The sequence below is a fragment of the Helianthus annuus genome, chromosome 7 (assembly GCF_002127325.2).
Source record: "Helianthus annuus cultivar XRQ/B chromosome 7, HanXRQr2.0-SUNRISE, whole genome shotgun sequence".
Classification (NCBI taxonomy): domain Eukaryota; kingdom Viridiplantae; phylum Streptophyta; class Magnoliopsida; order Asterales; family Asteraceae; genus Helianthus; species Helianthus annuus.
The window spans coordinates 115,438,883-115,451,813 of NC_035439.2; the positions used below are offsets into that span (position 1 = coordinate 115,438,883).

Consider the following 12,931-nt stretch of genomic DNA (forward strand, 5'->3'; position numbering starts at 1 on the left):
AAACGTAAAACGCAGAAAATAATAACTAAGTTGATATAGGACCCGCACGTTGCGAAGAACTTGTCAAACGGGAAAAACAGACGAAAAACGTTGAACCCCACACGCACGTTGCGACTTGTTAACTCGCAAAATTTAGAAAAAAAATGTAAAACGAAAACTTGCGAGAGATGAAAAGTATGAGAGACCAAATTAAAAATAAAAAATATTAGGGTTAAATTGCAAAATATGAAAAACTTTGGATAAAGAGTAAAAAAGTCATTGGAGTTAAAATTCAAAAGATAAACCTCTAGGTTAAAAGTAAAAAATGTTTTTTTAACTCACAATGCATATATTATAACAATATAAAAAAAGAAAGTGTTTCTGAAATTTTTTAGTCTACGTAAATATGATATTAGGAAACATCCATTTCATTTACTTTGATTTAAATGAGATGTTTAAGAAACAAAAGTATAAATAACAGGAAGGTTCGTTTCTTGTTGTTTGTTTTCGTTTCAGCTCCTTGCTGGGTTCTATATATATATATAGAAGTTTTGCCGTTTAAAAAAAAAAAAAAATCAGGAAGGTTCGTGCAAACTTAAACTATATTTGAATTACTCGTTATTAACACATGTAATTACACCTATAAGACTTAGGAAACGGGAGCAGTTGACTTTGTTTATATAAAGATCTACCAAGTACCAACAACACACTTGCATTATCAATCTCTTCTATACAAGTTTCCAAATAACCAAAAGTTAACAACACAACACAACACAACACTCCATTCTTCGTAACACACACAAAATGGTAGTCCCGCCGCACACGACCCCCGGACCCGCTGGGAATCCCTCTGGAAATCATGACTACTTATTCGTAGTCGGATTCGTGTGCACATTCCTCCTCCTAATCACCATCACCTACGTTTCTTGCAGGCGTAAGAACTCTAGGTCACTACCTCCACCCTCCACGACCGCCTCTAACAACGACATTATAAGATTCACTCGGGGTCTTGATGACCACGTCATTGTAACTTTCCCGACATTTGTTTACTCCGAAACAACAACGACGCCAGATCACAAGATCATTGAGGATGAAAACGGCTCCAATTGCTCTATATGTTTGGAGGATTATAAACCATTAGACGTTGTTAGGTTGTTTCCGGAATGCAGTCACGTGTATCACGTGAGCTGCATAGATACATGGTTGAAGACTCATCCTACTTGTCCGATGGAGTGGCGGACCCAAGAATTTTTTCATAGGGGTGCGAAACATTTTTAAAAATTTTAGGCCCCAAGGTATATAAGTAAAAAAAATTAGTTTGTATCGGGTCGGTTCGAGTCGGGTCAAGTCGATCAAGTAAAACAAAAGAACATCAAACTAAAACTAAATGGTTGATATGGTCCTCTTAGTATATATGGCCTTCTAATCTCATCTCGTTGATTCACGTTATATGATTCAATCGGCTTGAGATTATAAGGATCCGAAGGAAGAGTATCCACATCAACGAATTCGGAAGATGTATCAACTTTCCTCTTGAATCGCGCCATAACGTCCCTACTCATGGTTCCTATCGGCTATAACAAACAAATTGATCTATAAGTTCATGGCTCCATAACATATTACATAATGTATCAAGTATTCAATTCAAACATTAGAAATCATAATGTAAATCACACTAAAAATCATCTAAACATCATATACACCATTAAAAAAAAACCCAAACATCAGGTCTGATCGTATATAACCCACCACAAAAAGACAAAATATCACCATCATCACTAACAAAATATAAATATATAACCCACCACAAAATAAAATATCATCACTAACAAGAAGCATATGACTCCTGCCATCAAAAAATCACTTCCGGTGGCTACCGGTTCCGTCCCACCCCACCAAAAATCAACCAAAAATCATCAAAAATAACAAAGAAAATTACATGTGTTCGATCGGCGGTGGTATGATGACTGATTAAGGTGGTATGCGGCTGCTGTTGTCGCTGATGTTCTGATCGCTGGCGTGCGTGCAGGGATGATAGAGAGCGAGAGAGAATATGTAAGGGTTTTGGGCTTTTTTATTTTATTTTAGTTTGAAATATTGTTGATTTGTTGGGTTTGTTTATTGGGCTAAGACTTAGTAGTGGGCTAGTTAAAGGTATTGGGTATTTGAGTTTAGTTATTTATGTATTAAAAATTATATAATTTAGGTAGTGGTTTTAAAAAAAAAAATAAGAGTTTACTAAAAAAAATACACTTTTTACCTAAGGGGTGCGGACAAAAAAAATCCAAGGGGTGCAGACGGAAAATTCCAAGGGGTGCGGACGAAAAATTTCAAGGGGTGCGGACGGGATTTTCGACGGAACTTAGCACTAAAATTTTTTTTCCCGGGGGTGCGCCCGCCCACCTTGGGCAACCCTTAAGTCTGCCCCTGGTCCGATGTGTCGCAACTTTGCCGGTGATGATACTCCAATAGTTCGTTAGTGATTCAAATTTGCCGTTAAAAATAGATATCAACTTAGATCCCGTATATTTATAATTAATGTAGAATGTAAGAATATTTTATGCTTTGTATATTCACTACGATCCCTTTATAAATCAATTGTCTGCATTCAACCCTACCCCGTATTCTGGATTATAACCACTAGCGGTGACATATTGGAGGTCGCTACTAGTGACCATATTTCTTGTAGTGAAACAAGCGACTAGTGATCTCTCTTCTAACAATTATTCTAAGCAAAGGGAACCATTTTTTTCTGTTGATTTTAACATTGATTTGAACTTCTATCGTCCGAATAAACATTTGATTCTAAGGGAGATGTTTAACTTGATGATATTGTCTTCTTTATCAAATATAATGTCATACAACATACTTTACATTCAGTATAATATCACATGTATCTAACAAAAAATTATACTATCAACTTTTTTAATACATGATACTTATAATATCTCTTGGAACTTGTATTTAGATACGAGATTTTAAAGTGTAAGAATATATATCTGTACTACAGAAAGGATAAAAAGGTAACTTTATAAAGATTTTAAGGTTAAGTAATTACTAACTCTTAAAGCATATGGTTCAATCATTTATAATACATTGGTGACTTTTAAAAGAACTATCTTCAAAATTTGTTAAGAGCCATAACTTTTTTCATATGTTAATATTTTTGAAAACTTATACTATAAAAATGAACGTTTTACTTTTTTTAATTTAAGGTATGGTATTGCTATAGTTTTTTTAATAAAAAATAAAATAACATATTATGTAATTACTAATGTTTATGTGACACTCCTCTAGTGTGTGCATATGTCATGGTTGCGTTATATTTAATAGAATACCTAATTTTTGTTTGATTTTCACATATCTATGTGATTTTATGAAATTATCATCTTATTCACTTTAATTAATCTGAAATGTTAAAGAAATATTTATTTAGAGATAACAAGAAACCCAAAATCTGAATGTTAAAGAAACATTTATATAGATAGCTAGAAACCCAAATTCATGTTATAGGCTTGGGTTCAGGCTTGTTTAAGCTTGGCTTGTTTGAGGTTTTGTGTTTTTTATTTTTTATTTTTTTTTTTATTTTTTTTGAGCTGAGCTCGAGTAATTTGGCTCGTTTGCATCCCTACCATTTACTCTAGTCTAGCTTGTTTTGTGTTCGAGACCAGTGTTCAAAATCTGTTCGTGAACAACTGAATTTTCTTAACGAACGAACACAAACATAAACTTATGTTGATGTTCATTCGATTCGATTACAACCCTAAATATTGAGTGTTTGAAAGGCTTTCATAATAACTAGTTTTCATCTTTGTGCCTTGTTAGTTTTAACTATACATTTTTTGGGCAATCATTTTGTTTGATTCAAACTATTTTAAATAATTCATGTTCGCTATCATTTATATTCTAAACAGCTAATTGGAATATACCTTTTCACAAAACCAAAGAGATATCGACGGTTAATTATCATTGCCTATTATTTATGGGTAGTTTGTTTTTCATTAATCTCTCATTATAGCAGTATGGGGCATCACCCTCATGCCATCTCAGAAATAGAACAATAACGTCTTCATGACCATACCACCGGCACCATCATAGGGGCGGTATGTGGTTGGAATAGCGAACAATAGCGAGATGTCTGTGTGTGAAGAAAATGAGGCTTTACCCCATGCATTTGTCTTATTGACCGGACATTTTTAAATTGGTGTTTTATTTTAACTTTTTTCATTGTTTTTAGATGAAAAAAGCATTTGTACATTTGTAATCAGACAAATAAAAAACTTGTGCTTAATGGTTGTTTAGACCATGTGTAGTGGTACACATAAATAATGCTCCCACCCATTGGCATTGTACGACACGTGTCATCCCAGCCAGCAAAGGGGCATTATGGGCGTTTTTCACAAATAGGCGTAGTGGGATAATGCCCAATAATGCCCCATCAATGATTAACCAGTTATTTAAAAAAAATAAAAATAAACTAAATAATATTTGTTGGAATATTCTTATTGGGCAAACAAGAATTGAGAAAGCATGCATGTGGCGTGATTTAAATAACGCGCAGGAGCAATTTTTTGAAAAAAACGCCTAAACACGCCTAGGTGTAGTGGGGGGCGGGCGTGTTTGGGCGTTATTGGTGAGGAAAAACGCCAAAATTAATGCCACTACGGATGGTCTTATACGTAAATGATGCAAGAACAAATAAATGAACATGGGTAAAAATGACATACCATGATAGGAGGTTTACCTGACTTTCCAACCTAAATTTCTTCATATGAACCTTGATTTTGACTTTGTCGGTTTCCCTCAAATTCATGATTTTAGTTGATTATGTTTTGATTCTAAGTCGTCCGTAGTGGGGTGGCAACCCAAGCAAACTCACCATTTTAATCTCGCCAAACCAAAGCGGCATGGGTGCTAACGGCAGTGAGCCCTTTTGGGTGCTATATGTTAACGAGTGGGGGGATTGGGGTGTGGTGGGGCCACGCTTTTCTCCAACCAATCAATCAAATCACTCAACTCACATGTTTATAACAAAAAAATAATTATGTTTTTAATTAAACTAGGTTTTAAGAAGTTCGCCGCGTTGCGGCGAATTTCTTTTGTTATTTAGTCTGTGTTTACATGTGTTTTGAAATCACTACAAGCTTGTTGCGAACGGAACTGCTGAAAAAAATATAAAGAAAATGTAGAAAAAAAATACTAAAAGATAACCGAAAGAAAATCAACCAAAAAAGTTGTATGGTAACGATGTTGTTCGTATGAAACTCGTGGTCAGAGATGAGCAAATTGTTCTGGGTACCGATACCAAATTTGCAGAACCGAAAGATCTTAAGTACCAATTCGGTACCGACTTTTGGCGTTCTTGTTACCGGTTCACTACCGTTTTTTACCTTCATATACCGGTACCGTAACCGGTATTTTCGGTATCAGTACCGATTCTGTATCGGGTGGCACCGAGCTCATCCCTACCCCTGAAACTAAAAAAAAGAAAAAATTAAAAGTTGAAAAAATCAACAAAAAAAGTTGTACGATACCGTTGTTCGTACGGTAACCATGATCAGGGATGAGCAAACGGTACCGTTGTTCGTATGGTAACCAAAATATTTCCAATATCAATTCGGCACCAACTTTTGGCGTTTTCTGTATTAGTGTCGGTTTTTACCTTCATGTACTGATACCGAACAGGACCGTCCCGGTATTTTCGATACCAATACCGGTTCTATACCGGTTGATACCAATCTTATTCCAACCCCTAATATTAAAAAAAAGAATTAAAGTTAAAAAGTAAAGAAAGTAACTATTATTATAATATCAAATAATAAAAGTATTAAAAAACTATATATTATTATAATTTTAAAATCACTATTCATTTCATTTCTAATATTAATATATAGTAAAGTAATAATTAATACGCTCTTGTGATGTTGTTAAGTTAGACGTGAATCTACAACATTTTCACTTAAAAAAAATAATAAAAAAACAACATAGTCAGTCTATTAAACGTAAATCAATGTACTTAATTAATTCAAGTCTTAAGTCACTCGTATCATCTCAATTTTAATTTCTTAAGATTTTAAAATATCTACATAATAGATTTTTACCAACTTTATTTATCTTTCCGGCTCTTTTTAACACAAATTCAAACATATAAAAACAAATCGAAATGCTAAAAAGAAAATGTCAAATTAATCATATAAAAAGTCTTCCTCCGGCTCGACCGTTACCTTTACCCCCCAATCATCATCCAAAGTATACACAAATAACCACATCCAACGGTCCAAAATCATCTCCACTCCAGCTAACGGTGGACCTCGTCTCACCCAATCCCCACAAAATTTAAAAAATACACCCCCGTAAATTTTATAGCCGTTGAGCCGATAAAACAGCCAATAACAACCTTAACATTCTTCATTTGATCATAATCCCCATTTGATTCATCAAGAAATTATATGTTGTTGACCAATATATACATACACTTTTTGTATATATAGGTCAGGAAGAAGAATAATAAGAACATGAATGGTGTGAAGGGGAAGTTCTTGAAGAAACTGAAGACGATTAAGACGGTCGGGTACTTGCAACCCGATCGAATTCTCCATGTCGATGCAGCCGGTGTGCTTATCGATAAATTCTTTGCGAAGTCGAGCGATAAATCTGAAAAAGAATTAACGCAGATTGAAAACAAGAAGAGTGTTTTAGAGCAAGAATATGAAGTTATTGATGTGTTGGAGCTCATGAAGGATCTTGAAGATGAAGATGAAGATGTTCGAGTTCGACCCGTGAGTGACACGGGTTATGTTGAAGAGGATAAAGAAAATGTTCGACCCGTGAGTGATACGGATTATGTTGAAGAGGATAAAGAAAATGTTGGACCCGTGAGTGACGCGGGTGTGAAGCCGAAGGCGGGGAATGGGAACTCGAAAAGTTTCGGTGATACTCCGTTGTCGAAAACTGACATCTCGTCTTTTCGGCCACCGGATTTGGATTCCGACACGCTTTTTGACCCGAATCTTTTGGCGGCTTTTCGACTGGCGGTTGAGGAGTTTAAAGCTCAAGAAGAAAAGAGGCGAAATCGAGTTTTACGGGACATTGAACACGAGTTAGATCAAAATCTGGATGGCGAAAGGCCGCTTAAAACGCCGAAATTGGAAGAAATCGATAATCCCCTTTTGGATTTCGAGAAGATCTGTCCGCCTGGAGGAAGCGATTCGGTGATTTTTTACACAACAGGACTCAGAAGCATCCGAAAGACATTCGAAGATTGCTCTAGTATTCGATTCCTACTCGAGAGTTTTAAGGTATTATATCACGAACGAGATCTATCGATGCACCTGGATTTCCGAGATGAACTATTTCGGATACTGGGAGGAAAGATGGTCCCACCAAGGTTGTTTATCAAGGGGAGGTACATCGGAGGAGCAGAGGAAGTGTTGCGATTGCACGAACAAGGGAAGTTCTGCCCACTTTTGGCTGGAATTCCGTTAAACACGTCGGATGGGCCCTGCGAAGGCTGTGCTGGAGTTCGGTTTGTAATGTGCATAAGTTGCGATGGGAGTCGAAAGGTGGATTCGGGTGACGGATTGTTGCGCGAGAAGTGTATGAAATGTAACGAAAATGGTTTGATCATATGTCCCGTTTGCTGTTGAAATACTTTTGGTTACTTGTATCGAGTGTGTTTTCATTGTTGACTATTCTTTTATTAATTTCAATTGGACTGTTAGATAATACTTGTATAGATTTATATGAGTATTAGACACTTACATTTACATATTAGATGTTAGGCTAATAGCCATTGCTGCTTAAACCGAAGAGCAGCTAGTGTGGTGAAACTCGATTTGAAGCCGATGATGAACTACGGTAGTCGATGATGCCATCAACCCTTTTTTCAGATCGGCCTGCAATTCCCTTATCGGGATCGCAGACAAAAAGCTCTTAATATACTCCTTGCACGACTCTTTTCCTTTGCACACGATCTCATTCTCATTACTTACAACTGCTGAGGCAGTCTCGATAACTTGACTCTCGTTGACTTTCTCAGCGTCCAGTTTCTCATTTGACTTTTTAGTATCTACCGGTAGTCTCTCAATTACAGATTCTTTGTCGAACTTCAACATGTAAGCCTGATCGCATCCCTCATATAGCCTCTCTCCCAACGTGTCAATAATATAATATGCGTCGCGTTCGACTTTCAACACAAAAAAATGGTCGTTCCAGCTTACAATGTAAACCAACGGGTTCATGCTGTCGGTGTAAGTTGACCCGATATTAGTGATTTCGTCCCATATGCTATCAAATGACATAGCACCGTCAAGAAAATGAAGATCGATCTCTTTAATCTCTTCGGGTTGAAAGAATCCGATGAATGATTTTTCAGGGACTACAGCGAGATTTCGGATCTTCGCTTGAAGGACCGTTTCTAAGTCAAAATGTTTATCTGGAAACCGTTCCATATAAACTTCATTTCCGCAAAGATTTCTCCATTCTAATGAACCATCTCGGATTAAGCTATCGAGTTGTGACTTGATTGGCATTTCGTTCAAGTTGTTTTGGAACCAGTCAGCTATAACCGCGACTAAAGCGGTGCATGCACTCTCACCAGCGGCTCGTTCACTTCTTTGGTCAATTGAAGCAAAGAAAACTTGGGTCTCAAGTTTCATGTGCCCCTCTCTGCTTATCACTTCTTTCTTCTCCCAGCTACCTACCGCAAACTTATCGTCTCCAAATTCGGAGATTGAAGATCGGTTTGTATTCGTGTCCACGTCACTTTTACGCTGCAGCCACGTTTATAACCAAAAGTCAAATAAAATGCCATTTTCGCATCTGGATCCAAAAGGTTTGAAATCTTGCCATTTTTATCGGCTTGTTAACTCCATCCATTTTTCTCCGTTAAGTCAGGGGTATTTTCGTCTTTTTGTTAACTTAAAGGGTAATTCGGCCTTTTTCACTTTATGTACAAGCAGTTAGAATAATGTACAAGACCGAATTGCCCTTTAAGTTAACAAAAAAAGACGAAAATACCCCTGATTTAACAGAGAAAATGGATGGAGTTAACGAGCAGGATGAAAATGGCAAGATTTCAAACCTTTTACTCTATATTTATTAATTTAAAGATAACCTTATATCAAGATTTGGTAAAAAAAAACTACCTCATCGGAAGAACTCAGCATCCTGCGATCAAAATCGATATCGTCCCCGCCTTCTTCTCCAGAATCTTTTTTCAAAAGCGGTTCGCCTCTGATCTTCGGAGATCTAAAACTCAACTTTCGTTTCCTCCACGTGAAGATGCTTCGTTTCGGGATTTGTGCTTCTAAAGGATCGATAATAGATTCATTGGAATACTCGCTTTCTTCTTTATAATTCCGGTAGTATATCCAATCTTCATCTTCACTAGAGCTCGAATTAAAGTAAGATAACCCTCCAGCATGATTTGCGTAAGCGAGAGTTCCATAACTGAAAGATTTTCTAACAATAGAGTCTTCATCTTTGACTTCCTCTGAGTCAACTTCATCTGTTTCAAGTGATTCTGTGTCAAATGGGTAGTCGGCATCGTAACCTCTGACCGAGCTTTTTCCATCGCTACATTCTTCTTCATGACATGCTTTTTTAGCTCGATTGACTGATATAGCCCTGAAGATTTTGACTTTCTGAAGACCAGCTTTAAGGCCCGAGGGCTCATCTTGCATATTACCCGTTGATAATGGAAGCGGTATAATAGATCTTTGTGCTTGTTCGGTAGTCTCGTGTGCAATCCTCAGCTCTTGCAGGCTCAAAGATATCTGCATCTTAAACGAAAAATGGACTTAATACATAAAACTTAGTACAAGCTAATGATCAAAAGGTATAGAGTAAAATGTCATTTCGTCCCTGGGGTTTGGTCAGTTTTGCGATTTTCGTCCAAAGATTTGTTTTTCCACATCTGGATCCAAAAGGTTTGAAATCTTGCCATTTTCATCCGGATCGCTAACTCCATCCATTTTTCTCCATTAAGGCAGGAGTATTTTCGTCTTTTTTAACTTAAAGGGCAGTTCGGTCTTTTTCACTTTATGTACAAAGCATTAAGCATAATGTACAAGAATTCAAAAAAGACAAAAATACCCTTAAGTTAACAAAAAAGACGAAAAATACCCCTGCCTTAACGGAGTAAAATGGATGGAGTTAACAAGCCGGTGGAAAATGGCAAAATTTCAAACCTATTGGATCCAAATGCGGAAACACAAACCTTTGGACGAAAGTCGCAAAACTGGCCAAACGTCAAGGACGAAAATGACATTTTACTCAAAGGTATATTTAAGGGACTTACACAAAGTATCGGTCCAGATTCTGCGATGCCACCAGGAGCTGAAAGAGGAATGCTTATATCGGTCACGTTTTGCTCAGAAGATGAAGCGAATTTTGCAAGGTTTAATGATCCAGTTGCTACAGCACAATACCTCTTTTTTGGTTCTTGATTTGATCCCTGAATGAAAACAAATTATTAGTATGTAAGAGGTGCACAAACCGGTTATTTTCTCTAATCGCTTCAGTTAACCTAACCGCGGGCTGTTTTCTCATTTTTGCTTTAAACGTAGGGGTGCAAACGAGCCGAGCGGCTCGCGAGCTACTCGAGATCGGCTCGAGAAAAAGCTCGAAACGAGTCGAGCCTTATCGAGCCCGAGCCGAGCTTGAGCCAAAAAACAAAGCTCGTTTGTTTAAATTAAACGGTTATTGCTTTAACCGGTTATTACTTTAACTAGTTCGGTTATTCACTTTAACCGGTTCGGTTATTAACTTCGGTTAATAACCAGTTATTTTTGGTTAATAACTGGTTATTTTCAGTTTTTTTTCCGGTTTTTATACTTTTAACCGGTACATAAGTTAATAACCAGTAATTAAAAATTCACTAACCGATTACTAACCTAAGGTTAAAAATAACCACTAATCGAATCGGTTACTCCTCAATCAGTTAATAACCAGTTACAGTTTCGGTTAATAACCAGTTAAGGTTATTTAACTAGTTATTTTGTGCACCTCTAAGCATGCCACTATGCCTACATATAAAAAAACAAGTGGGCTTTGGCCCAAAGGTATTAGTGGTTCTATATGACCCAGCCCATTAAGTTGTCAGTCCAAATCTCTTTAGAAATATTTATTTAAAAAAAAATACCTTTAAGACAAAAAAAGAGCAAAGGAAGCTTCTTCCTGTAGAGAAATATGATAAAAGTTATTGGGGCAGGTTGCTTACTATACCCATGAGGTAAGGTATTCCTATATTCCAAGTCAACTTTGGTAGGAAGAGTACAATATTATCAAAATACCTTAACATATAAAATTCTAAATCCCTCTTTATCTAATCTTATTATCTAAAGATAAAAAGTTTTTTAAAGCAGTAATCATTCCTGTTCATCGTGGCTCTGTAGGAACGGCCCGTTAGAAGATCGATATTAATAATCATCGCTTTAAATCGGTATAATACTTAAAAGCTACCTTCTTTTATTGACAAAAGCTTGTGTTCAATATTGGAAAGCTCGTGGTGTAACTTTTTCGTTCTTTAATCTAATCAAACCACTAAAAGCATGATACGTGTAGTACTGTCGATCCTAAAGCATGGAGATTAATAGATTATTGATCATCAAGTGATCATATCATACCAGTAATATTATATCAAGAATATTCAAGATCAAAGGTGGTGTGTGAACTCTATATGATCTTGTTATGATCACAAGTGGTCCTTAAAGTCTAAAACTTAAGTTCTTTATTATCTTGTTATTATATCTGCACATATTTCTGGTTATTTTATTTGGGGATAAAACAAGGAATATGCTGGCATACGGCTTTCGGTTAAGCTCCGAGACTCCAATCGCACATAAATATTTGTTAAATATGTAGAAAACTTTAAGATCGTATGATTTTCATACATAATCAAACATAAAACAGTTGAATTTTAAAACTTTCTTCATTAAAAAGTAATAAATTTATCAATCTCATAATAAAACTTTGGTTGAGGACTTACGTCGAACACCATGAATGCAACATCCCACCGATGAAAACCGCCATCTTTCAACCCGAACAAACTACAAACACTAACAAACTCTTCATTCCACTCAACAACCCCATCATCTTTCCAACACCCATCCTTGGTAACATTCCTCCTAACACTTCTGCGCTTAAAACTCAACGGATTATTCGGCTTATTACACCCTTTCCACACAACTTCAACAGCCAATTTTGAAACATCTTGACCACCACCATCTGCAGCTGCAGTTGCAGAATCTTGAAGGTGCCGGATGATGATCTTGACTTTGAATTTGTTGGATGATTGTGGTGGCCATGGCCTCCATTTCATCATACCCACTACCATTTTGTTGGAGTTTTGATGTGTGTGAACACTTCTGTTTTTGTTTTTGTGTTAAACTGAATTTGGTAATTAGGTAAGGGGAAATGAAAGATTTTTGAAAAGCAGTTAGAGAGAGAGAGAGAGATGAAGGTGATTTTAGAGGGAGAGATTCTTATAGGTATATGTATATGTATACGTATATTTATATGTTGTGTGTGTGTGTGTGTGTGAAAGAAAGAAGGGGGCCGGCAGTATCGAATGGTCGCAAACAACACATCTGAACAATGACGTCTTGAGCTTTGAGATATAAATGTTTGTTTTAGGATCATGCTAATCACACACAGCCAAAATAATTTTCACACCCCTAAGCGCTCCGCTTTGGCCATAGCGCGGCGCTTAGGGTGACAAAAGGTGATACGAGGTTTCGAATGACTGACTGAGTGACAGACTGACAGACATAAAGGTGACGAGGTTTCAGTCGCCCCGTGAACCCTAAGCGCCGCGCTTTGGCCATAGCGCGGCGCTTCGATCCCAAATTCTGGCTTTAAATCACTGGCCAGACAACAGATTCATCACTCGAATTGTTTTCTGTCGATCTTCTTTGCTCTATTAGTTAAATTTTTTGAAAAAACGATGTCG

The 12,931-nt window shown here is 36.7% G+C and overlaps 2 protein-coding genes across 2 annotated transcripts; one reads left to right on the forward strand and one right to left on the reverse strand.

Annotated features, from left to right (window-relative positions):
• Nucleotides 1-6,344: 6,344 nt before the first annotated feature.
• LOC110868258 (uncharacterized protein At3g28850-like) lies at nt 6,345-7,706 on the forward strand. Its single transcript, XM_022117381.2, has one exon. It carries the CDS (start codon nt 6,495-6,497, stop codon nt 7,623-7,625), a length of 1,131 nt encoding a protein of 376 aa, XP_021973073.1. The 5' UTR covers nt 6,345-6,494; the 3' UTR covers nt 7,626-7,706.
• LOC110868256 lies at nt 7,689-12,473 on the reverse strand. The gene is made up of 4 exons (XM_022117380.2): nt 11,969-12,473; nt 10,280-10,435; nt 9,126-9,755; nt 7,689-8,750 (listed from the first exon to the last, which is right to left on the reverse strand). Exons 1-4 carry the CDS (start codon nt 12,314-12,316, stop codon nt 7,779-7,781), a joined length of 2,106 nt encoding a protein of 701 aa, XP_021973072.1. The 5' UTR covers nt 12,317-12,473; the 3' UTR covers nt 7,689-7,778.
• Between the last annotated feature and the right edge of the window lie 458 nt (nt 12,474-12,931).